Genomic DNA, 27,572 nt, shown 5'->3' on the forward strand with positions numbered 1-27,572 from the left:
CTATCCTTGAGAAGAGACTACCTGTCTAGCTCAACGCCAACACTTAAGTTATTACTTAAAGCAGTTGTTTTCCAGACACTTATACACAAACATCTTTTATGGTCAGGATGTGCCCCTTAAATTGTTCTTTGGACAATTTTTGCTTTTCATTTCATTCACATATTGTTTTTACAGTAAATAATGCATTTGGTATTCAGCATTATAAAGACTGTGGTCACAAATAATGATCCAGCAGCATGTGGCATATAAAGAAGCTGGATTGGCAACCAGGAGCAGGTGTGCCCAGGTTTCCAAACAGGAACAAGTGTGGCAGACCGCGCTCAGGCCAGAGGAGTGGCGGACGCAAACAGGAAGTAGAACTGAAAATAACAGCGCTGGAAAGGAACCAAAATCTAAACCTGTCATTAATGACATTCAGTTTATTTATAGACTTAGACTTACACTTCCTTTTATTGTCGTTCAAATTTGAACTTTGCAGTACAGATAAGAACAACATTTCGTTGCATTAGTTCATGGTAGTGCAGGATAAAAGAGCAATAAGGTGCAGATATAAATAAATAGATTACTGTACAGATAAATATATTGCACTTTTGCATATGCATCCACGTTTATGGATGTATGTTATATTGTCTTTATATTCCAGCGAGTTAATCCATTTTTGGGGGGATTATTTTAATGTGTTCAAGAGTCTTACAGCCTGAGGGAAGAAACTGTTACAGAACCTGGAGGTTCTGCTACGGAGGCTGCGGAACCTCTTTCTAGAGTTTATCATATATAATTAATCATATTTCCATGGATTCCTTTTTTAGAAAAAAATGTCATTAAATATTTTTAACAAAAATGTGGATAACTTGGATGAACTGGTTGTAAAATAGAATCATTTTATTTTGAATACTGATAAAGTAAACATTAACCATGTGAACAATACACACATTATTGTAAACCTGTGCCCGGGAAAACTTTATTGGACTTTGATCAAATAAATACCGCTCCCAATTCTTATGACTACACACACATTCTTGCTTTGAATGAATCAGTTCATACACCAAAAAGGTTAGCACTTACAAGCCTATCCTAACTATTGTTTCAATTCAAAGTGTGACAACATGAATGCGCTGCTCAGTAGTAAATATCACAAACAGAATATTTTAACACGTTTTTGGTGATGTCACTCCACAAGTTCGACGTAATTGGCTGGGTAGAATCCCTCCTTCCCGCCACTCAGGACCCCCCGACACCATCCCTGATCATCCTCCTCCTCCACCTTCAGGAACACCTCTCCTAACAATTACAACAAGTATCAATGAGATTGAATAATTATTATTTTACAGCACAGTACTACAACAATGTTTTCTTTTTGCTATAAAAGTTATGCAAAACGCATTCCTGGAGACACAAAAACTCAATACATATATATTACCTTCCTCAAGCGGTCAATTTTGAAGTTTCATAATGTCATAAACAGCTTTGAAAAAAGAGCAGGCTTCGCTACACATCTTAAAATAAAGCCTGTAGCTCTGCTAACAACCAATCAGCCAGCTGAGGACATGGGAGTTAATTTTGACTTTATTTACTGAACAGGCTAAACTAGCATGATGTTGTTGTCAAAGGGGAGCTTAACTTTTTTTTTTAAATTTTGCCTACCAGTCACAATCATGGATGGATTTTCTTAATGCATTCTAAATATTAAATAAACATAAATAAAAGTCCGCTTACAGCGGAGCCAATGGGAGCTCCACTATTCCGCCAATAAAATCTGATAAATAACCATTCAAAAAGTGCCAACAATACTCCATTTACATTTTGGGACTTGAGTATTAATCAGAATCAGAATCAGAATCAGAATAGTTTTATTGCCATTGTTTGAGAACGGGTTCACAAACTAGGAATTTTTCTTGGTGCAAACGTGCAACATAAAATACATAACACATATTTGGTATAAAAAGAGCTGTGACTGAGCTATCAGATCAGATAGATTTAGAAGGGATTCAAGGAATTAACAAGTCCATAGGGATGGTGGATCTGATGTTCAGTAGCTCTTCACGGGTGTAAGAGCACCCAAGTATTAGTGATATTGTTATTATAAGCGCTAACGCAGACAAACTATTTATAGCGGCGACGTGATCACTTCCTTTGTGCCTATGTTTACATCATCGAATGGTCTGCTGCTTCCTTGCTTCCCTGCTCCTTGGAAGTTTATTGTAGATCATAAATCATGCCTCTCACCTGGACATGAGACATCTGGTTAGGTATTCCGACAAGTTGGGACACTTCGTGAGGATTATGAGACATTCTTCACCTACGTGGGAATATAGGAATATCCAGCAGAAGGCATCCTAACGACAGCAGACATTGTACACTAAGTGATGTTTTATTATGTTTGTTGGCTCTCATAAAGTCTGCAGTGAGTAATAATGATGAAGTGATGAAGAAAAAAAAAAGCAATCGTGATGCCTTTTTGAAATTTATGCGCCGCATATGTTTAATATGATCAAATTACGTAAATATTATAAAGTGCCCGTTACTACATTACATACATACTTACAACTGTATATAAAACCTCAAACTTTTGATCACATTTTTTTTACATTTAGAATGAAAAAAAAAACAAAAAAAAAACATTGTCACGTTTCTCATAATGATTGTAAACGATAGGCAAAATTAAAAAAAAAAGTGCAGTTCCCCTTTAAAATGTGAACTCAATGTTAGTGTTGTAGCTACCATAGCTAAGTTATTGTTGCCAACATTTGTGTCCTCCTGTTTCACTCCTTCGTTAAATTGTTGTATGCAATTTGACAAGTGCAGAGTTACTGTAAAGCTGTGATGTGTGGATCGATACTGAAATATAAATTCCAGATCTTTATGCTCCAACATCAATTCTCAAATCAAAATTTCAATATTTTTGATACTTTAGTTCAGGGGTGTCCAATCTTTTTCCACAAAGGGCCGCATACCGAAAAGTCAAGTATGGGGGGTCATTTTGAAATATTTTTAATAAAATAAAAATAAAATGCTAAAAACAGATTTTATATACAGTATATTTAAAGACAAAACTTTGTGTTATAGGTGACTAAGTATATTATTATTATTAGTTCAATTTTTTTTTAGCTTTTTCTCATTACATTAAATTTTTTTGCTCTTTTTACTTACATTTTTACTGTTTTAAAAAAAAAAGATGTTTTATTGTTTGAAAATACACAACTTTTTAAATTTTAGCAGACAATTTAGGAATATTTTTAAATTTTTATATTTTATTGTTATTTTGAGAGCTTCTATGATTTTCGATCAGGCGTGTCTAAACTTTTTCCGCATTATAAAAAGTCAAGTATGGGGAGGCCACTTTGATATTTTTTTATTAAAAAAAAAAATATATAGAAAAAGATATGTATATTTTAAAGACACAACTTTTTATTATATGTGACTGAGTATATCATTATTATTAGTTTAAACATTTCAGCTTTTTCTCATTACAATCCAATTTTTTGCTCTTTTTTTCTTAAACATTTTTACTGTTTTGTTTAGATAGATATGTTATTATTTGAAAATACACAACTTTTTTAAATTATAGCAGACACGTTTGGTATATTTGCACAAAGTATCGCCAATACCATCCTGAATATTACTTGGTATCGAATCGGAAAGGAAATCAGTGGTATCGCACATCCCCACTGTAAAGTGTGTACCTAAAAATACATAAAGTGCACTTGCTTATATCTCATTCTATGATATTTTTCCAATGGATAAAAATGAGTAAGGCCTATGCAAGTTTGACATATTTTATATTGTCCTGCTATTGAGCGTTTCGACAGTGGTTTTATGTATTTTTTGTCAAATAAAATAAATGCATTCATAAAAAAAGTTGAATATACTATCTGAGGAATTGTCCATAAGATTTCTATTGATGAACAATAACCAGCTAGTGCGTATTAAACCTGGGCTTGATTTTCACATTGCTATTTTCTAACTTAGTTACCTGCCTACTAAAATACGTATTCATTCTTTTTTACATAAATATTTGAGCATTTTGTTCGTGTCACCTGATTTAAAGGAGAGCTCATCACCCTCTTCCCCCACATAATCGTACAGGGCGCATACCTTCACGCCTCCGATCATCACTCTGTAACAAAGACCCGGGCGTCATAACACAACACTTTGGGTTTGTTTTTTTATGTGTTTAGAAGTCAGTGAACTTACGGGGCACCTTCTTTGCTTTTCTGCTCTCGCTTCTTTCTTTTCAGCTTTTTTACAGGTGGAACCCACGCCTGTAGAAAAAACACTTTCATCAGCACTTTGGTCCACCAATTGTTGGATTTGTACTGGTGACCAAATATAAGTACAATTTACACTCTATGCATATTTATTCACAAGATTAAACAAAGCAATAACATGAATTTAAAAAGAAATACAAAAAAGGAGGAAACTAAATATCTTAGGGGCGTAATGTATTAATGCAAACTACGTTTGATGAAATCGCGAGGGAGTTTATTATTGTGAGAATATGTGGAGTTGTTTTCATTGAGGACCACCTTGCAGGTATGACTGCCCTAAGGGAGCTGCTTGTCACTGTGAATAATATACAAATACAAATGTTTAAGGATTTGCCTCATGTTTCACAATTGTCTATGCGGCTGATTATTCAAGTTTTTAACATGCACTGTAAAATGGGGCAATAGATATTTCTCCGTAGCCTTCTCCAGATTTGTGCCTCGAGACAATTCTATATCGGGGGTCTACAGGCAATTCCTTCGACTTCATTCTTGTTTTGTTTCTCTGCAATGCACTGTCAAGTGTGGAACCTTTATATATAAACTAGGGTTGTACGGTATACCTGTACGAATAAAATACAGCGGTACTAATGAACTGTATAACAAATTAACAAATTATTGCCGCCTAATCTACAACGTTTTTTTTATAAGACGAGTGCAGGCTCATAACTTGAGAGGCTTTGGATATTTCTCATTGCCGAGAGCTCAAACCACTCGTAAACGTTTTTGTGTGTCTGTATGCGGAGTAAAACTATGGAACAAACTGGACTTACAACACAAGCAATGCCAAACTTTAAATCGATTCAAACTGTTATACAAACATGGGGTCTGGTTCAAATATAGAGATGAGGGTTTTAACAGTAATTTGACTGCTGTTGTACTCTGTCTCAAAGTGTTAACATGTGCTCAATGTTTCCTTACCATTATTGCTATGTTGTCTATTACCATTGTTGGTATTTTGTCTATTACCATTGTTGGTATGTTCATTCTTCCTACATTGTTGATACAAATTATTGTTACACTGTAATAATTATTGTTACTTGTGGTAATGCCACTATGATACAACATATGTATTATAATCCTTGAACAAAGTAACAGTGAAGCTCAATGGAATAATCACTGAATTGAGAACTGGGGGAAAACTGGACTATCATGCATTACATACTGTACATTACCTTTTGCATTACATTAATTTATATTATGTGTTGTCAACTTTGTACTTTTTTTATGTCATTGCCTGAAATAAATGAGTAAATGAAAAATGAAAATGAAATGAAAATACAGAGCGGAGGAGCATGTTTAGTGCACACATTCACAGAGCGCACAAGCAGAAACATGGCAAATAAAGGCAATTCTACATGTTAATAAAAAGGGTGCGTGGAGTGCAATATGAATGTATTCGGGCTTTTAAACTGTCAATCAAGGTGACGCTTTAAAACGTGCCTCGCCAAAGTTTTGCAGGACAGTGTTACCACCTTTGCTTCAAACTTGGGTAGACATTTAAATAACAATCATCCAGACCTGCGAAATGAGTTTCAGCATCCCCGTTGTCCCCATACCGATACATAGACAGGCACACAGCTGGTTGGTGTGATGCCAATTTTTAGCGGAGTCTAAACAGCTCACGTAGCGTAAACTAATGCAAGTGAAATGACTGAATTTTGTAACAAATTCCTACAATTTGTGTTTTATCTTTAACAATGTGTGTTTTACTCGCTACATGTTTTATCTGTGTACTTTTAGCTATAGTATTGTTTTTAGTATTTACAAATGATTGTATTTTTCTTAAAGCACAGACCAAGAGTGGCAACCATAAATCATTTAATGTCATGTAGTAAAGCTTTCTATTCTATTATATTCTAACTTAATCTGAGATTATGGCAGACTTTTTGTAATAGGTAAAACCCATCTACTCTCATATACAGTAATTATAACCCAAGAGGGGAAATCAGAAGTAGTTACCCTCTGATATGGCAAACAGAGTCTTTTAAATACCTGGGCATTAATTTATCAAAAGATCTAACAAAATTATCAGAATACAATTATCTACCCATACATAAAAAAATAAAACATGACATAGCAAGATGGAACTTAATTCCTTTTTTTAGCCTTAGTTCTAGAATTGATTCCATTAAAATGAATGTACTGCCAAGACTGTTGTACCTATTTCAAACCCTGCCAATAGAGATTAACCAAAACCAATTCAATGAATTGGACAAAGGTATCAAGGTATATATGGCATTGTAAAAGGCCAAGATTTCGTCTCAAAACTTTACAATTGGTCAAACAAAAGGGAGGATGGGGTTTACCTTGCCTCCGATATTATTATTTTGCAGCCCAGATGAGAGCAGTGATATGCTGGTGCAACCCGTCATACATTGCTCAATGGAAAATTATTGAAGAAGAAATGCTCTCCATCCCCATACAAGCAATCCTGGCGGATAGTAATTTACAAACCCACATAAATAATATTGATAACCCATGGGTGAAATGGACCCTTAAAGTGTGGAAAATGATCATAAAGGAATACAAACTCGAGAGTAATATTGCAGTTCTTAAATGGTGTGCTTATGATACAGAGTTTACACCCAATAAATTAGACTTAAGATTTAAGTACTGGATATCTAAGGTTATAACAGCTTTATGTAGTGTAATGAAAGATAAAAAAAATGCTTAGTTTTGAAACTATTAAAAGGACCTATATAGTAGAAACCCAAGACTTCTATTGATATCTGCAGTTGCGGCATTTTGTTAATATGAAGGTGAAAAGTGTCATTTTATTTTATTTCTGATTATTATTATTATTAATTTATTATTATTTCTTTTTTGTTTATTTAATTGATGTATTTGTAGGTATTACTTTGTTTTTTTGCTGTTTCTTTCTTATTTGGGGGGGGGGGGGGACTGGGTGGTATGGTTGGGATATAAACAAAAAATATTTTGACATTTAGGGCAGACAACAGATATATGATGTATGTGAATATGATGTAATGGATAGGGATGTCTGATGTTGGATGTCAATAAAAATAAAATGAAAAAATAAATAAATAAATAACATAACAAAATGAAAAATAACATCGGTTACTTAGCCGAGTAACTAATTACTCTTACAATGAAGCACCTTTTTGGGAGAACTAATTTGTAACTGTAACCAATTACTTTCTTAAGGTGAGCTGATCAACACTGCTAACCATTGCTAGCACATACACTTGCGACTTTCACCAGAGACATAAAGAGAATGGGCAATAATACAGGATTTTTGACCCTAGAGCAGTTTGTTCACATCGATTTCCTCCTTTTGTTCTTTGTTACTTGTTTCTTCTTTCTTATAGTGAGACTAAGTGAGTAAATAAGGGTCATTGGGCTGTAAATTGCTACATTTGATACCCAAATTTGTGGTATCATCCAAAACTAATGTAAAGCATCCAAACAACAGAAGAATAAGTGATTATTACATTTTAACAGAAGTGTAGATAGAACATGTTAAAAGGGAAAGTAAGCAGAAATTAACAGTAAATGAACAAGTAGATTAATAATTCATTTTATACCACTTGTCCTTAATAATCTTGACAAAATAATAGAATGAAAATGACACAATATGTTACTGCAGATGTTAGGAGCCTTTGTTTGTTTACTTACTACTAAAAGACAAGTTGTCTTGTATGTTCACTATTTAATTTAAGGACAAACTTGCAATAGGAAACATATGTTTAATGTACCCTAAGATTTTTTGTTAAAATAAAGCCAATAAGGCAATTTTTTGTGGTCCCCTTTATTTAGAAAAGTATCGAAAAGTACCAAAAAGTATCAAAATACATTTTGGTACTGGTACCAAATATTGGTATCGGGACAACACTAACATGTATTATTAATTATTAGTACCGTATTTTTTGGAGTATAAGTCGCACCGGAGTATAAGTCGCACCTGCCGAAAATGCATAATAAAGAAGGAAAAAAACATACATAAGTCGCACTGGAGCCCGGCCAAACTATGAAAAAAACTGCGACTTATAGTCCGAAAAATACGGTAGTCATTTTATTTTGTCAGAGTTCTGTACCTCGATCTTGGGCCAGTTGGTAAACATGCCTGGACCACGATTGTTTTTCCACCATTTGAGGTCCTCCAGCTCATCGATGGACATGAGTGTTTGGTGGAGGTCACTGTACACCGCCTTCACGCTGACACAGACGCACACATTTGTCAAGAAAACAAAACAAATAAAACACCTTCAGAGCATTAAAAAAAAATAATCCTGCGCCATCTCACTCCTCGTTGTTGGTGATGTCAAGATGTCGGTGGATAGAGAGGAAGGCCTGCTTCAAGAAGCTGATGCGTTTCCTCTCCTCCTCTTGCGACTGCTCAAAAATGGCCTCCATCTCCTCCATGTAGCGCGGGGTGTAGCTGGTCACGTCCTCCAGGACTTTCTCATAGTGTTCTCGGGCCTGTGGGCCGACACGATGACAAGTCCAAGTCGTCACAAAAACATTTCTTTAGGTACAACGAGGGATGCAATAATGAACCGGTTTTACAATTAACCATCATTAGAAATGTCACAGTTATTCAATCCCAAAGGCTCCACCACACTGTGTGTTTCAGCCGTCCTCGCTCACTATTAAACGGACTATATGCTGCTACGTTATTTTTAGCACAACCTGTAGGAACAAAAACAAAGTTACACCAGTGGGGCACATGTCAATACACACCTATCGAGAGGCAAAATGGCAGCAGGACAAAGTAGTGAACTTTTCCTACCCACCAAAAAAGCTGACGTCAGCATTGTATGAACATTTAGGGGAACCTAAAAAATGAACAAGGAGTCATTGAAGACGATAGCTCATCCATTTGCAAAACCTGGCAAAAGAAAGTTACAGGAAAACAGTCTATTACGTCCAAAATGGTGAAACAATTGTGGGATGCCAACAAGCTTTACAAGCAAAAGCAAAGGAAGACATTACTGAGTTAAATCATGTTAGTAACTAACATGATTTACCAACTCAATTATTTATTAAGTAACTTGCAACTAACAGTTGGTTGCAAGTAACTTAATAAATAATTGAGTTGGTAGGGAGTTTGGTATAAAGGTAGCTTAGCATTGAGTCAGTTCAGGGTAAACAAACAGCAACAGGTACTCTTGTCAACAGCTTCATTCAGCAACCATTTGATGTGAGAGATTGATTATTTCTGCCTGTGTTAAATAAACTATAGGCATTGTAAGTTAATAAGCAAGTGTAAACACTAACATACACTACCGTTCAAAAGTTTGGGGTCACATTGAAATGAGCTTTTTTTTGAAGGAAAAGCACTGTACTTTTCAATGAAGATAACTTTAAACTAGTCTTAACTTTAAAGAAATACACTCTAAACATTGCTAATGTGGTAAATGACTATTCTAGCTGCAAATGTCTGGTTTTTGGTGCAATATCTACATAGGTGTATAAAGGCCCATTTCCAGCAACTATCACTCCAGTGTTCTAATGGTACAATGTGTTTGCTCATTGGCTCAGAAGGCTAATTGATGATTAGAAAACCCTTGTGCAATCATGTTCACACATCTGAAAACAGTTTAGCTCGTTACAGAAGCTACAAAACTGACCTTCCTTTGAGCAGATTGAGTTTCTGGAGCATCACATTTTTGGGGTCAATTAAACGCTCAAAATGGCCAGGAAAAGAGAACTTTCACCTGAAACTCGACAGTCTATTCTTGTTTTTAGAAATGAAGGCTATTCCACAAAATTGTTTGGGTAACCCCAAACTTTTGAACGGTAGTGTAACTTCAGGAGCTTGTAGAGTAACAGCACTATACCATTGTGGGATCTAATTATGTATGCGCAAATTCAGTTATTAACACAGCATATACAATCAATAAACAGGCATGGATATCAGTTGATGAGTATCATTTTTCCATGGGGGATCAATAAAGCCAAACTTAGTCTTATTAATTTAATTACACAATTAATTGATTTAATCAAAAATGTTTTTTGTTTAGGTGTAGTTTTTGTACAGTTATTATAATATTATTTTATAACTTATTTCCAACAGTAATAAAAAACACGTCCTAATCTCTTAAGGAATGTGTGATTTGATAAATTTTTTGTTGTGAGATTAATCAATGCATAAAAAGTAATACCATGTTTATTACTCAGACTGTAATCGCACAGTCAACATCTATAACTGTTGCATTTGTAAGTACACCTGCACAATTTAAAAAGGCGCTGAATTCACACATCCATTTTTTTCTCGGGGAATCTTGTATTTTACATTTTTTGCCTGCTTTTTTTTTTTTTTTTTTTTACTTTCCAGGAAAAAAGGACTTACAAGTCACAAGTTCCGTGGTTCAATCAAATCAACAGCACGAGAAAGATGGATGTACATGAAGACGACAGAGAAAGGGGGTTTGTAAATTAAATTCCCTTATTTTCCCGGGAAATTTCCCATATTTTAAAATGCAAATGGTGAGAGGTATGACTCTATCACCATTTCTGCATTTATTTTGGATGGGCACACCCACATCTCAAAGTAGCTTCAGCACTGAAAAGCTATTTGATGTTGAAAATAGCGACCCTACAACCACAATACCGAGAAATGTAGTTAAACTAGCAAAAACAAGACTAATTTTATCCTATTTGATTTCAATTATGATCTTGTGGTACTCATTTGCATGAATTTGGAAGCTCCGGGTGGTGGTATGACAATAAAGCTCCTCAAATCCTGGAATAATAACAAACGTTGATCAATACCTCTCTGACACATATTGAATTTTGCAAATGTAAGCATGCGTTTGTTTGAAATTTAGGCTACAGTTCACAATCATTATGAAAGACACAACGCAGGATGGATTAAAAAAAAAAGCATTCTAAATATTAATTAAACGTAAATAAAAGTCCGCTTACAGCTGAGCCAATGGGACCCGGAAATGGCCAGAATGACACGGTCCACCACTTCTTCTTAGGTTCTGTCTAGTCCAGTGGTTCTTAACCTTGTTGGAGGTACTGAACCCCACCAGTTTCACATGCGCATTCACCGAACCCTTCTTTAGTGAAAAATAAAATGTTTTTTTTTACAAATTCAAGAAAAAGTCATGTTTTTTTTAACTGGTGCACAAAATGAACTGTGCATGAACATCACCTTGTTCAAAGAACAAAACCAACACAGTGCATGAACTCACAACAAATTACACACATTACCATGAATTGATTTACGTGGACCCCGACTTAAACAAGTTGAAAAACTTATTCGGGTGTTACCATTTAGTGGTCAATTGTACGGAATATATGTACTGTGTAAACTGTACTGTTTCATATAATGTATTCTCTTCCTTTGCAATCTGCTAGTAAAAGTTTCAATCAATCAATCAAACAACCTGCAAATCAGATGGAAAATTAGAGGGAACATTGTTTGGGGATATCCATAATACGCCGAAAGGGAGAAGTTTTTATTTACATGATAAGTCGGATGTGACTTTACCTCCGTGGCGGAGGCTCCGCCGAACCCCTAAGGGGCCGACTCACCGAACCCCTAGGGTTCGATCGAACCCAGGTTAAGAACCACTGGTCTAGTCGATGTTGACCAGTCTTCTCCACGCTACTCTTTCCACCACTATATCTCTTAGCTCAGGTAATGTCATTCCTGTTGTTTTTGTAATTCCTTCCATCCACCTTTGCCTTTGTCTTCCTTTTCGACATTTCCCCTCACATTTTCCAACCACGATGTGGTAAGTTGTTTGTTTCTTCTCATGATATGGCCAAAGTAACCTAGCTGTTGTTTAATGATCCTGTCTAATAATGAAATACTTGGTTTAATTTTCAATAGCACTTCTTTATTTGAGATTTGTTTTGTCCACGGAATTTTTAAGATTCTGCGCCAACAACATAACTCAAAGGCAAGTATTTTCCGTGAGTCTTGTTTTTTCAGTGTCCAACTTTCACATCCATAAGTTTGTCATGTCTGTGATCATGTTTTGTTTAAGTTATGCTCTGTTTGGGTTTTGGACTCTTTTTAGTTCCTGCTTTTTCACTCCCTTGTTTTGTTTCCATGGTTACCCATTAGTTTCACCTTTTGCACGTTTTGATTCACGCACCTGTCACTAATCATGTCACTGTTATTTCAGCCTGTCTTTTTCTGTTGGTAGGCCTGGCGACATTATTTGCTGTTACCCTTGTCACTCATGCGTTCATTCCATGCCATTGTTCCATGATCGTTTCCATGCTTGTTCCAAGTAAGTTTTTGTTTATTCATGTTATGCTTAGCAGTTCTTTTGTTTCATGTCCTTAGTCTACGTTAAGTGAAAGTTTTTGTTTCATAGTCAAGTTTGTACCTCCGCCTTGTGCGCGCCTTTTGTTTGTTCCTTTTGTTAGTGTTTAAAATAAATCATGTATTTACCTCCAAGCCATGTCCGATCCAACTATTCTTGCATCTCGGGAAAACAAACACCCCACAGTCCTCGTCTTGACAAAGTTGCTATTTGGAATATTACATTCTCTATCATTTTGATCATGGTGCTTAGAATAATGTGGTTGCTCTTGAGCATATTATTCAGTTTAATCAGTGATGCTCTGGCCATTGTTAATCTTCTTTTGATTTCCTTTGAACACCCACCATCTTCATATATTTCACTGCCTAGGAAGCAGAACAACTCCACCACTCCATTACATAAATACTTTGTGGAGGGGTTTGGATGTATTTTTAAGGGCTTTTTAGGCGGAATTGCGCGTCTCCCATAAGCTCCATTGTAAGCAGACTTTTAAACGCATTTATTTAATATTTAGAATGGAGAAAAAAAACAACATCCATCGTCATGCCTATAATAATGATTGTGAACAATAGGCAAAATTCCAAAAAAAGTGCAGTTCCCCTTTAAACGATATTATTTTGTATTGGATTTAATTAGATTGTGTACGTGCACTTAGTAACGAGGTGGCTTGTGATAGGTTGCTGCCTACATAAACACAGATCAGTTCAATAGTAACACATCTCGATATAAGGACAGTGCTTCCAGGAAAGGGGTTAAAGGACAATGTTAAGATAAGTGAATAAACAGCTGCACAAGCACTATGACAGCAAAATGTACAATGCAACAAATTAATTATTTTCAGTTACGCACCCCAAGGAAAAAGAAAATATGTCGCTACCCCCTCACTCGTCACCGCGACTTTATATAGTATCATTTGTCTATAAAATTGTTATAAGTACACCTCTGCATAACATTGTATGCTTATCAACATTAAAGAAAACACCGTAGTCACAGTGAAGCCAAGGGCTACAAAGCATCCATCCATCCATTTTCTACAGCTTGTCCCTTTCGGGGTCACTGGAGCCTATCTTAGCGACACTCTGGCAGAAGGCGGGGTACACCCTGGACAAGTCGCCACCTCATCACAGGGCCAACACAGATAGACAGACAACATTTACACTCACATTCACACACTAGGGCCAATTTAGTGTTGCCAATCAACCTATCCCCAGGTGCATGTCTTTGGAGGTGGAAGGGAACCCACACAGTCACGGGGAGAACATGCAAACTCCACACAGAAAGATCCTGAGCGCAGGATCGAACCCACGACCATCGCATTGCGAGGCAGACGCTCTAACCCCTCTGCCAACTCTACTACATACGCTTCGTCATTTTCTAGTACAGGTCACATGCGCCCCCTGTCATTTCACCGTGTCCCCCCAGGGGAAGGACTGAATGAAATTATTCAAAATGTATAAATTGGTGATTCTTTTGACCTACTCAGTGGCCTAGTGGTTAGAGTGTCCGCCCTGAGATCGGTAGGTTTTGAGTTCAAAACCCCGGCCGAGTCATACCAAAGACTATAATAATGGGACCCATTACCTCCCTGCTTGGCACTCAGCATCAAGGGTTGGAATTGGGGGTTAGATCACCAAAAAATAATTCCCGGGCGCGGCACCGCTGCTGCCCACTGCTCCCCACTGCTCCCCTCACCTCCCAGGGGGTGAACAAGGGGATGGGTCAAATGCAGAGGACAAATTTCACCACACATAGTGTGTGTGTGACTATCATTGGTACTTTAACTTTTAACTTTAACTTCTTTTGTTTGTTTTAATCACCTTGGTTTTCGCCTCTGTGACTACCTCCCGGACCTCCGTCACTTTCTGCTTTTTCTCCGGACTTAAATCCGGATTGTCATTTGCTTGTTTTTCTTTGTCCACGGCGCTCAGCTCCTTCTGACAGGACTTGTGGTACGCCACCCGGGCCTTCTCCAACTGTTTGACACACACAAAGGAAAGAAAATAAGGAGGATGTAGTTGTACAACAAGTGGGAATGGGAGTAGTTGCTGTCAGAGGCCAAATCATTCTGGAAATGTTGCTGTCATCTTCCTGGCATATGAAGTGTGGCATTACCAAATGATTCAAACGTACATTTCAGAATTGTTTTTGCCTTTTTCCTCCATCATGTGGCATATGACTCACTACAAAAGGGAAATGAAATTCCTGTGCAAACAAATCTGAACGTGCTGGGTGGGAGTTGTCCTGCAGCCACTCACGATGATGTAAATCGTCATGGAAACACAATGTCATGGGCAACTTTGTGTGGCAGAAACATCTGTTTTTGTATTGCCAATTGTTAGCATATGTCAAGGATTGAAAGGCTTTTTCTACTGTGATGGGGTTTCTTCAAAAGTCCAAAGTAACATTAAAAATGGTAGAAACTTCATGGAACATGGAGCTTGTGCTGATGGCTGCAGGTCCATTTATTAACAGTGCTTATGAATGATTTATTATAAACAAAGAAATCAAACAAAGCACCAATATGATTCAGTTTAAGAGACTGTTCAAACAACAAGTGTTCCACATAGTACACAGAACAATAATTTTGGTGAATATCTTAAACCCTTTTTTTATATAATTTTTTTGTTGTTTTTTATTATATTTTATTTTTTTGGATACAAATTATTTATGTATTTAATATTTGTTTACTTACTATGGTATATTATGTATTTATTATGTGTTCACTGTTCTGTTACAGAGAACAAGGAAATGGGATAAAATTGCTATGGTATGAAAAGGGTAGTATAAGCTCAGCTTCTTCCTACTCCTTTTCGGACGTTCTGTAATGAAACAACTGGAAATATGTGATGCATTACATTGTATCGTATGCATGTTCGAAATAAATTGAAACTGAACTGAACTGAACTGAATACTCCTTGGACACTCAATTGTCCCACCGATCTCAGCAGAGTAAAAAGACGTTGTGACGTCACCTAAAGAGTCAAAGACGCATGAGTGCGCATTTACCTCTTAACCTCTGAGATCGCTAATCAGCGTCAGGTTAAAATCATCCACATTAACAGCTCTGGCTGTAGGCAACCCCCTGATGCAGAAGACGGCAGAACTACATTTGAAATATGTGGCGAGTGAGCACAAGCGTCATATATATACCCCTGCATACGCTTTAAATGTTGGTTGTGCTACTCAGCTGTTGGGTGTGTTAGTGGTATTAATGCCTTACCGCTATCAAAATTGTGATGAAGGGCTATATAAGTAATCTTTGATTGATTGATCAAAACATTGGTTCTGTTGCTGCAGTCTTGTAAACAGAGTACAACATATACAATAGGTACAGTTAAATGCTTGTTAGTAAATAATCACCCTGAATCAAAATTTGTTAAATAATTTTGGTGATACCTCAACTTAAGAGTGTTTTGAGATAAGAGCTCTCTCTCTGCGGCTAATTGTTATGATTACAGATTTGAGTTACGAGCATTCCCGCCGTTAGTGGTGTGAACTAGGGTTGTATGATATACCGGTATTAGTATAGTACCGCGATACTAATGAATCAGATTCGGTACTATCATACTTGCCAACCTTGAGACCTCCGATACCGGGAGGTGGGGGGGGGCATGGTTGGGGTGTGGTTAAGAGGGGAATATATTTAAGCTAGAATTCACCAACTCAAGTATTTCATATATATATATATATATATATATATTTATATATATATATATATATATATATATATTTATATATATATATTTATATATATATATATATATATATATATATATATATATATATATATATATATATATATATATATATATATATATATATATATATATATATATATATATATATATATATATTTATATATAAATATATATATGTATGAAATACTTGACTTTCAGTGAATTCTTGCTATATATATATATTTATTTTATTATTCATATAAATAAAATAAATACTTGAATTTCAGTGTGCTGGAGGCTATCCAGTAGATGGCAGTATTGTCCTGTTTAAGAGTGTCCCAACATTGCTGTTTACAGCAGACGAACTGCTTTACGGTAGACTAAACGTGACTGCTGTTGCTGTGTGTTGTTACCGCACTGGGAGGACGTTAAGGAAACTGCCTAACAATAAACCCACATAAGAAACCAAGAACTCGCCCTCGATCATTCTACAGTTATGACGTCATTGGGCAGGCAAGCTGTTTATATTGTGGGAAAGCGGACGTGAGAACAGGCTGTCCCCACTCAGGTCCGCTGGAGGCCACGCCCCCTCCAGCTCCGGCTGAATACCGGGAGTTTATCAGGAGAAAATTTCTGCCGGGAGGTTATCGGGAGAGGCGCTGAATACCGGGAGTCTCCCGGTAAAAACGGGAGGGTTGGCAAGTATGGTACTATACCGCCTCTGAAAAGTTGCCCCCGTCGTCGTCACGTCGTGTCATTGCTGGTTAACGAGCAGAGGAGCATGTTCGGCAGCGCACATACACGGAGTACTTACAAGCAGACAGTGTGTAGACAGAAAAGGGAGAATGGACGCATTTTGGCTTAAAAATTCAAGATAAAGGTGAAGTTAAAACACTGAAACGCCCTCAGGAAGAGCTGCTTTAAGATATGGCAAGCTAGCTAGCGGCTAAAGTCCAACCGTCGGCAGTGTTTTAGCTACTTCTGAATCACTAATCCTCGCCTCCATGGAGACAAATAAAGTACGTTTCTTACAAGTATCATCCCTGCAGGACGAGGAATAGCTAAACATGCTTCACTACACACCGTAGCTCACCGGCGTCACAATGTAAACAAACGCCATTGGTGGATCTACATCTGATATCCACTGTAATGATACCAAGTACAGGAGCGTAGTCGATACTACTATGATTATGTCAATATTTTTTGACACCACAACATCTTCTTTCGTTTAAAAACAAATTATATTATGTTTATCAACTCAGGAAATATGTCCCTGGATACATAAGGACTTTGAATATGACCAATGTATGATCCTGTAACTATTTGGTATCGGATTGATACCCAAATTTGTGGTATCATCCCAAACTAATGTCAAGTATCAAACAACAGAAGAATAAGTGATTATTACATTTGAACAGAAGTGTAGATAGAACATGTTAAAAGAGAAAGTAAGCAGATTTTACCAGTAAATGAACAAGTAGATTAATAATTAATTTTCTACCACATGTCCTTAATAATGTTGACAAAATAATAGAATGGAAAATGACACAATATGTTGCTGCATACATCAGCAGCTAAAAGACAAGTATGTTCACTATTTTATTTAAGGAAAAACTTGCAATAAGAAACATATGTTTAATGTACCGTATGATTTTTTGTTAAAATAAAGCCAATAATGCAATTTTTGTGGTCCCCTTTATTTAGAAAAGTACCGAAAAGTATAGATATAATTTTGGTATTGGGACAACACTACAGTGAACCTTAGAAGAGCCGACTAAAACACTCGCTAGCATTAGCTTATTACTAGAAATGGACATAACTTTGTTTTTCCAAACATGGGAAGGAAGAAAGTGAGTGTGAAGGACCGTGCTGAGAAGAAATAGATCATTTTCATTCAATTAAAAAAAGAGAAAATATGGCCAAGCGTGTCGCCAATTTGGCAAAGCAATTGGAGCGTATCACTGCTAGTCTGAAGCAGAACGAGTTTAATGCCAGCCAAGAATGTTAAAATAATATCTAAAAGGCGGATATTTATCCATGAAAATATGGTGAAGCTGCTGATGGTGTGTTTGACAATAAAGCAGCTCGAAGGAGATACTGTAGAAGTCCACTCTCTAAGGTAAATGTTTTACTTCTTTACTACTAGTTGTACTTCATAAAACCTTTGTAGTTTTTAGCAGTACATTCTATGATTTTGTGTTTATCCGATATTTCCTGTCCAAAAGTTAGATTTTCTTTAAAAAAAAGTGCATATTACATGTTAAAATTGCGCTGTTTTTTGGAGGGGAGGGCGGGAAAGCACCAATTAAATTCAATGGTAGTTATTTGATTTGAGTTAGGAGCTCCGTCACAAAACCAAATAAGCTCGCAAGTTGAGGTACTACTGTAGGTTACATTTGTTGATATTTGAAACTGGCTGTAATGAAGCATTCATAGTACATAACTAGGGTCAAATTAGACTGTTTCTTTTTTTTGCTGGTTCAGAACTGAACTCAAACCAGTTTGAAGTGTTCACATTGTTTGGATGTTGATAAGGATGTTAAAAGACCCCCAAAAGGAAACAGTCATATAGTCTCCTGTTTAATGAATATAATCATAACTCAGTAAATTAGGACAGGATTTGGTTTTAGCTTGTGTAGCTATTCGCAGGGGTTACATTCAGAGACTCTCGAATGGCAAAAAAACATGAGTAACTGAGACCCCCATAAAGCATGTCTATTTTTTTTATACTAAGTTACGCTGCTGCGGCTTCACAAGCTCACTCCTCCCCCAACGACTCTGCTGCTAGTTTGAGTTTGACAACATTTGCAAAAAAAGTGATTTTTGTATTGTAGTGTATTGGAGAAGTGTGAGGTGAATTTCCCAGCATGTCTTGTCTCTTTATTAATCGCACCGTGAGAGATATAGTGGTTTGAGTTGATGACTCTCTCTTGTTTTATGCTATTTGGGCGAGTGTTTGATAGGCACAAGATCGCCTCAAACTGGCCACAGTATGTTATATTGTTCTGCAGTTATGTAACTTAAGCTCTATTATGATACTTTTGTAAATTATTACCGATTCACGGTAAATGAGGTGACTTTTCTGATGAAAAAATGCTTATTTTGAAGATAAAATTGCCGGGCTGCGGATTCCAGGGTTTTTTGTTTTTTTTTTGTCCTGAGCTACTCAGGAAAATCATATAGTTGATGTAGATGCCCATATCGGCTGTACACATTTACTTTACAAAAGAGAAATGTGGAATACTTCTCTTGTTGCCTTATTTGTATTTGACTTTAAATATAGATTTTCGAATGAATCACAATTCTTATTTGTAACAATTCTTAAATGATTCAAAAAAATTAAAACTTGATTTTATTTGTAAACCTTTTTTTAAAAATCTGTCCTATCCAGCCACTCAGGCAAATCATATTGTTGATGTAGATCAGGGGTCCCCAAACTTTTTGACTCGGGGGCCGCATTGGGTTAAAACAATTTGGCCGGGGGCCGGGCTGTGTACATATATATATATATATATATATATATATATATATATATATATATATATATATATATATATACGCACTAATTGACTGAAAGAGCGCGTGCTCTGTGGCGCGAGCACGATGATATGTTATTGATGGGAAAATAAATTTTTAGACAATATGATTTGCCTGAGCGGCTAGGAGACACCGAGAGTAACAAGCGGTAGAAAATGGATTAGAAAGGACAGATTTTAAAAAATACTAAAAATCAATCAATCAATCAATCAATGTTTATTTATATAGCCCTAAATCACAAGTGTCTCAAAGGGCTGTACAAGCCACAACGACATCCTCGGTACAGAGCCCACATACGGGCAAGGAAAACTCACCCCAGTGGGACGTCAATGTGAATGACTATGAGAAACCTTGGAGAGGACCGCATATGTGGGTAACCCCCCCCCTCTAGGGGATATATATATATATATATATATTTTTTTTTAAACTTGGGACTGCGAGCCGGATTTTGGACGCTGGCGGGCCGTAGTTTGGGGACCCCTGATGTAGATTATATCTGTTGTACAGATTTACTTTAGAAAAGAGAAGTTTGGGATAATTCTCTTGTGGCCTTATTTGTATTTGACTTTATTAAATGTTTGGGTAAAATTGTATTAAACAAAACCATTTTTTAAAGTAATATAGACATTTATCAGAGCTGTTTATCTATTTTATAGAGGAATGTAGTCATTCATAGAACTGGCACCCATTGTTATTAAAAAAGTATTAATTTTGAATTGAGAATCTTTTTGAATCGAATCGTTACCTCCAAGAATCGAATCGTGTGGTGCCCAAAGATTCACAGCCCTAGGGTATCACTGTATACTGTAGTGTACAGTACTACGCAGAGACTTTAGACTACAAGACTAAATAAATAACTACTCTGTAACAGTGGCCTCATTTCTCTTTTCACAGTACTGTCATTTAAAAAGTTGCAAATGAATTTCAGTAGCGTTGATATGACCTAATGACTACTACTTTTACGCCAAGCATACATTCAACAATCCTAACCTTGGTCAGTTTTTGTTTCCAGGGTTTCTGCGTCCGTGAAAAACTCGTCTTGTTGTTGTGGCTCTCTCGAAACCCGCAGAAGAGTTTTTTGGGAAAGCTCTCTTTCTGCCAGGCCTTCACCCGTTCACCTTCCTCCGCAACGAGAGACTGCGAGATGGACAAGTGGAGGGCAGACAGACGCTCGGTGGAGGCGAAGAAGCTCTGCCAGGCTGCCAGCAGGGAGCCGTAAAGCGGCCCTGGGAAGACAACGTGACAAGGATAGGGATGAGACATGGCAGGTGAGTCATGGAAGCAATAAAGAAGAAACAACCATCTAACTAACCAAAAAACCTGGACTTCATTTCAAGCGTGTTTTTTGGTGTACTCACGTGAATCCACTATGGACTTCCACTTGTTGCTCCACTGACTCAGCTGATGGGCGTACTGCTTTTCCACCCTGGCCCTCTCCGTGAAGCAGGTCACCAGGTCGTTGCACGCCTGGTAGGACTGCTGTGTTCTGTGCACTGTGCGCACATAATTCCCAGGCTGGAAGGAGATGCACAAGCGCAACAATGATGAGTTGTATTCGAGCCAACGCATATAAATAAAATCCTCACCATCCAGAAGCTTTCTTTGCCGGTGTCCAAAGGTGGTTCTGTGGGGAGGCTCGCCATGCTGCTGTCAGTCTCACAGAAGGCAAAGTAGATGTTGCTGTTGTGTAAGAGAGACTGTTGCTAGCCTGTTTACCAATCCAAGGAAGGTATTATTTTTCTGGGCAGTGATTAACAGGTTAGACATCTTCACTTAGGACCTGATCTACTACGATCCAAATACCATGCGCTAAACGTGTGCGAACTCTAACATTGCATGTTATAGTGGGGGTGTTGCGTGTGATCTACTAAAACTGTTGATAAATGGTGCAGACTGCCCTGTTTAAATGAGGGCTTTGTGTGTACTACACGGCTTTCACCATGGAGACACTCATTTACTGCACTTCTGTGTTGTCATTTTCCGACCTGTGGCGTTTTGTTATCTTTTGAAACACTTTTTTTGGGCATTTTAGAAGCAGTCCTGCAGTGCGATTTATAACGGAACACACATTGTTAGCGCGCCGAAGAGGCTGGCACTAACGGCAAGCATTTGCTGGAATGCTCCAGAGGCAAGAAAATGCATATTGCAAGAAGTTCACAGACACCAAAAAGCATTAATTTGATTCGTTTTAATCAGCCCTTTAAAGGGAAACTGCACTTTTTTGGAATTTTGCCAATCATTCACAATCATTATGAGAGACAAGAACACATGTGTTTTTTTTATTAGGATTTTAAAGATGATGAAAAACGCTTGGAAGATGCAACTAATGGGAGTCACCGTTGAAGCCTTCAAAGCCTCTAAAACAACTTCAAAACCCTCCATCAACGTTTTATATACATACTGCAAGTCTATATATAATGTAGTAACAGACACGTTCATAACAACATGTAATATGTACAACATTTACCGTATTTTGATCATTTTAATCATTTCCGGGACTAACTTGTTCCTCGCATTGATTTCTGTTTCCATAGCAACGCATATCCGAATGAACAAAGGATTAACTGCTGCTTCTTGAAGCAAGCATGAAGAAGAGGGTGAAACGTTGGAGCAGACGGAAGCTGAGAGAGTGAGGTGAAATCCACTTGAAGTTGCAAATGTGGAATTTGGAGACAAGCCATTTTGACATAAATGGCATGCTTACCTCAAATAACCCAGAAAAAAACGTCCCCGGCCAGCTGGACCAAAGAGACAACTGTCCATCGAGTGAGTCACGTTTTAATATCGATCATGATACACGCAGCACGTCATGCGTGTATCATGACTGACAGCATACACTCTATAGCTAGCTGTGTACAAACAAAACATGAAATGTGGGTTAATACTTTACAGATACTGTAATATGATTATTCATGTTTTTCAGTCAGTACGGATTGGTGTTCTATCGCTTTGTTGTGCATTAAAAACTCACACACTTTTCATGCTGACGTAGAAGCTAGCTTATCTCTTTCTATAGTTAGCTTTTATGGCTAATACCGAAGCATAATGTAAATAATTCAATGTATATACTCTGATGATTATCTTGTGATGACTGTATTATGATAATAGTATATATCTGTATAATGAATCAATTTAAGTGGACCCCGACTTAAACAAGTTGAAAAACTTATTCGGGTGTTACCATTTAGTGGTCAATTGTACGGAATATGTACTTCACTGTGCAACCTACTAACAAAAGTTTCAATCAATCAATCAAAACGCCGATGTGTTACTACGCTAGAAAGAGAGTTCCTCAGTGTTCGCTCTTACAATAACAATGTCGCAACAGTTTAAATTAAGTATTGGTGACGGTTTTTGAATGCATTTCTAAAGTGATTTAGCGGTAGAATTGATTGCTCTCATTAGCTGCATTGCTAGCTACCTAGAACGAGACGATTTTTACGTTAGAATGCAAAAAAAATATATATATACCTTTTGTCTTCCTGTGTCTTATGATTGTGAACGATAAGCAAAATTTCCAAAAAAGTGCAGTTCCCCTTTAAGTCATCCAGCAGCTATAACATTATTAAATGATATTGCTGGATGGACAATATGTCTAATACTTGTATTTTTCATAGTCCATATCATATATGTTGACAAGCATACATAAGGCATTTCATCTTTCTTAATATATTCAAATTTTGACTAAAAGAAAATGCAATGCATGAAAATACAATTTTTAACTCGACTTTTTGTCTTTGAAATCCTTTTTAAATTAAATTCTACACGAGTCCAACTAAAACATCTCCTTGTCACTTTGACTTCTGATTTCAAAAAGTTTTCCATCAGTTTGTTGGTAAACAATAACAATAATAATAATAAAACAAAGTGGCAATTGTGTAATAATCAGTGTTTCCAGGATTTCGAAGGCTTTGTTTTGTGATTGCTGCCGCCTAAATGCCTGATTTCACTGCAGCATTTAAAAAAAGTTGTGGCAAAATTTTCCTTGGTTGATGCAAACAGACCTTTGTTTGGCTAAACAGAGGTGTTGCATTTGAGTGCTCCTGGAACAAATTTGATTGGTGAAAATGTCGATAATTGGCAAAAATACAACTATTTTGCAATGTTGTTTCGAAGTCAGTTTAAAAAAACATGTATGCATAATCAACATTGTATCAATGTCTTGTGCCTCCTGGGTAAGACCTCGATGTTGATTCGTAACAGCCGGATGGGAGCTGCAGGTTGGTCAGATAATTGCTTAATTGAATATTCAAACACACAGTTACTGTTCAAACTGTGTATTATAATACAGTGGCCAAAATATTAAATATACTTGTTAAATAAAACCTCTACCTTGTTAGTAATGAATCCTTACACCTACTACGCTAATTTCTATTTTTATTTAACCAGGAAACTATCCCATTGAGTTTAAGAACCTCTTTTTCAAGGGAGTCCTGGCCAAGAGGCAGCAAAGTTACACATACTATCACATTCAAATGTAATTTAATGTTGGTTATTAGGGTGGTAGTTGGAGAGCCAAGTTTTTTCTGAGGTGGCACTTGGTGAAAAAAGCTTGAGAACCACTGGTCTAAAGGGTCATCGTCATTGTCGAGATGAAAGGTGGGTCTTAAACTGAGCTGTAGTCGTCTGATCAGGTATATTATTAGTGTGATGCTGTTTATGCTTCCACTACGTCTTTCTTTAATGTTTACATTGAGCAAAGATAATCTACCAAGTCAAATTCCTTGTGTGTAAAACATACTTGGCCAATAAATCTAATTCTGATAAAACAGCAAACAAAACAAAAACGTACGTACGGCACACATTTATTTTTTTATTCAATTGCATCATTTGAGTGGTTCTCATAATTATACTACTAATAATAAAAATTTAGGAATAATTTCCGACATGGGTGCCCTTTTTTCTGGCTTGAGCATCTGCACCCCCCAAGATGTCTGTGAACATAGGCGCCGATCTACATTTCTGCCAGTGGGTGCTCGGTGTGTGCATTAAAAAAAATAAAATTAGACGTTCAGCGAAGTTAATATCCCATATGATTTGTGGCCTTATTATTTTGTTAAACGGACCAAATTCGCCACAAAATTTACTACAACAAGATTGATTTTTCAAAAATTATGTTAAAGATTAAAGTTGCCATCAATCAATGCTCAGAATTCTCCGTGGGTGTTTGGGCCCTAAAGCACCCACAGGATCGGCGCCTATGTCTGTGAAGGTGTCTGGTTGGGAGTAAGAGCGTTGTGAAGGCACACCCTCCCTTCTTTAGTCCTTAAATCCGTGTGGTTGTGGTAAACTTCTGTTATTTACTGTATACTACACCGTGCTTGGATACATGTATGTATGAGCAAAGCCAGTGGCAGACTGGAATTCGCAGGGGGGGCGAGAGCTCTCTCTACCAGCAGGAATAGAACAGCTGCTCCTGCATTCTTCTGGCTGCCATTCCCAAAAATAAACAGCAGTGAAAGGTCATCTTTCCCTTTGCTCTCGTTAATACGGTGAAAAATGTCAACCCTTACGGGATTTAAAAGGGATTGTATTGTATTGTGTGTGTGAAGAAGTGGAAAAAAAGGCCATGTTGTTGGGACGGATTGTAATGTGAGAGTGGCTAAACACACACCTCATCACAACAACACAGAGCAGAGCAGCTCCTTGCATTACTTTTGACATCTGCGCTTGTGTCCATCTCCTTCCCTGAAGCTCTGACATGCACTAATGTCAAATACCACAACACGACTACTAAAGTGACCACAACCTGTTTCCACCCAGACACAGAACAAGAAAGAGATCTTACCTTTCTTGATCTTCTTCCTTCCGTCACTTTAACTCCATGGCTTGCATCCCTTCAACTTCTTTTTGACTATCACTTTGCACTGCCCCCACCTTCCACCGGCCCCCCTGACCACCACACCACCTGCCACTCCTTCTGCCACTCTCTATATGGTGCTAATGGGATCCACAAGTGTCATTTGAACAGACCTGCTCGCACAATTGTGTCAACGTCATGTGAGCTAATTAGAAGGTGGGCGACACCCGCCTTGTCCCACCCTGATGATGTGTCCCTATGGAAAAAGAACATGTCACACAGATATGCTATAGTCATACAAGACTGTTGTCAGGGCAAACACAATATTCCAGAACTTTGTTCAAACTGTTTCACACAGAACAATTAAAGAAGGCGCGGGTTTTTGAAATATTATTCACTTTTCCATCAGGATCCGTCCTCCCCGCCTGTCTAATCCTTTATTGCAGCGTCCTCAAGTGTCTTACTGGAATGTGGAACCACAGCCACTGCTTTACACTCTTTTGATGATAGTTCTTTAAAAAAATTGCACTTTGTTGTGCAACCGTCACCAGACTGTGGGCAACTCTCTGCTAACAAGTTGCACTTAATTAGAATTCTCAAATTGTGCAGGTCTTTGTATTTTAACACCTACTGCAAGCAACGCTCACTACCCTTCACATGATGTGCCCATCAGAGACGAATTCAAGGATCCCCTTGACCCCTATCAACAAACTCTAACCCTAAATACATTCTTGTCTTTTTCCTTCACTCAGAATTTTGGAGTGACATGTTCTTTATTTTGATTCTTATTAAACACGCTAAAACCAGCGACTGAAAGCGTCCGGCTCTGAAAAACCCATCATTCGTTCACTCCACATTCAGAGCTGTGTATAGAGAAGAGTATGGACAACTAAACAACAGGTGCCATGTTAGCTACCAAGGGTGTGTGCGGCTGTGCGCGAAAGCATGCAGTGTGTATTACAATGTAGAAATTGCGGTCGTTCTGACATTAGTTTTCCTGACGAAAAAAACAAAATAATGAGCGCTTTAGACCAATGATTCAGGAGATTGTCTGAAACTAAGTTGTCCATACTCTTTCTACACCCAGCTCTGCAGCATTTGTAGCTGCAGCTGCTCTGGGGTACACTGACTGACTGCACTTTTTTTAAATTTTCATTGTTAATCTTTGTGTGAAACAAAAACGGTTATGTCATTCTTTTTTATGCATTATCACTAGTGAAAACTGCTAGCAAAATGTGGCTAACAATGTTGGTAATGTAGATTCAGTCTATGCTGCCTATCAAGCTATGTACAAAACATCCAATAACGTTTTACATGTTGTAAGTATATACAGTCGTGGTCAAAAGAAGGACATAATGTCATGGCTGTCTTGAGTTTGCAATAATTTCCACAACTGTTATTTTTTTGTAATAGAGTGATTGGAGTACATACTTGTTGGTCACAAAAACATTCATGAAGTATGGTTCTTTTATGAATTTATTATGGGTCTACTGAAAATGTGACCATATCTGCTGGGTCAAAAGTATACATACAGCAGTGTTAATATTTGGTTACATGTCCCTTGGCAAGTTTCACTGCAATAAGGCGCTTTTGGTAGCCATCCACAAGCTTCTGGTTGAATTTTTGACCACTCCTTTGGACAAAATTGGTGCAGTTCAGCTAATTTTGTTGGTTTTCTGACATGGACTTGTTTCTTCAGCATTGTCCACACGTTTAAGTCAGGACTTTGGGAAGGCCATTCTAAAACCTTAATTCTAGCCTGATTTAGCCATTCCTTTACCACTTTTGACGTGTGTATGGGGTCATTGTTCTGTTGGAACACCCAACTGTGCCCAAGACCCAACCTCCGGGCTGATGATTTTAGGTTGTCCTGAAGAATTTGGGGGTAATCCTCCTTTTTCATTGTCCCATTTACTCTCTGTAATGCACCAGTTCCATTGGCAGCAAAACAGGCCCATAATGTAATACTACCACCACCATGCTTGACGGTAGGATTGGTGTTCCTGGGATTAAAAGCCTCACCTTTTCTCCTCCAGACATA

At 37.3% G+C, this 27,572-nt stretch overlaps 1 protein-coding gene across 5 annotated transcripts; it reads right to left on the reverse strand.

Moving 5' to 3' along the window:
• Positions 1-800: 800 nt before the first annotated feature.
• Positions 801-25,671, reverse strand: LOC133655633 (protein kinase C and casein kinase substrate in neurons protein 2-like). 5 transcript variants are annotated; one of them, XM_062055966.1, is made up of 10 exons: positions 25,520-25,671; positions 21,318-21,411; positions 21,090-21,246; positions 20,722-20,957; positions 14,335-14,490; positions 8,533-8,708; positions 8,324-8,444; positions 4,195-4,262; positions 4,096-4,117; positions 801-1,281 (listed from the first exon to the last, which is right to left on the reverse strand). In XM_062055966.1, the coding sequence occupies exons 2-10, from the start codon at positions 21,372-21,374 to the stop codon at positions 1,267-1,269; spliced, it is 1,008 nt and encodes a 335-aa protein (XP_061911950.1). In that variant the 5' UTR covers positions 21,375-21,411; positions 25,520-25,671; the 3' UTR covers positions 801-1,266. The 5 variants fall into 5 exon arrangements, with proteins under 5 accessions (XP_061911950.1, XP_061911946.1, XP_061911949.1 ...); XM_062055962.1 differs by having other exon boundaries at positions 803-1,281; positions 4,038-4,117; XM_062055965.1 differs by having other exon boundaries at positions 803-1,281; positions 4,038-4,117; positions 21,318-21,386; positions 25,520-25,648.
• Between the last annotated feature and the right edge of the window lie 1,901 nt (positions 25,672-27,572).

The sequence above is a fragment of the Entelurus aequoreus genome, linkage group LG08, assembly GCF_033978785.1.
Source record: "Entelurus aequoreus isolate RoL-2023_Sb linkage group LG08, RoL_Eaeq_v1.1, whole genome shotgun sequence".
In the NCBI taxonomy this organism is placed as follows: domain Eukaryota; kingdom Metazoa; phylum Chordata; class Actinopteri; order Syngnathiformes; family Syngnathidae; genus Entelurus; species Entelurus aequoreus.

What these genes read in the sequence shown, in the direction of transcription:
- LOC133655633 (XM_062055962.1), bottom strand. Translation starts at nt 21,374, where the DNA reads ATGGCGAGCCTCCCCACAGAACCACCTTTGGACACCGGCAAAGAAAGC. An exon ending in GACATCACCAACAACGAGGA is followed by an intron (nt 8,445 to 8,532) that starts GTGAGATGGCGC and finishes CGTCTGTGTCAG; the next exon opens with CGTGAAGGCGGTGTACAGTG. An exon ending in TGAGCTCTCCTTTAAATCAG is followed by an intron (nt 1,282 to 4,037) that starts GTGACACGAACA and finishes TGTAATTGTTAG; the next exon opens with GAGAGGTGTTCCTGAAGGTG.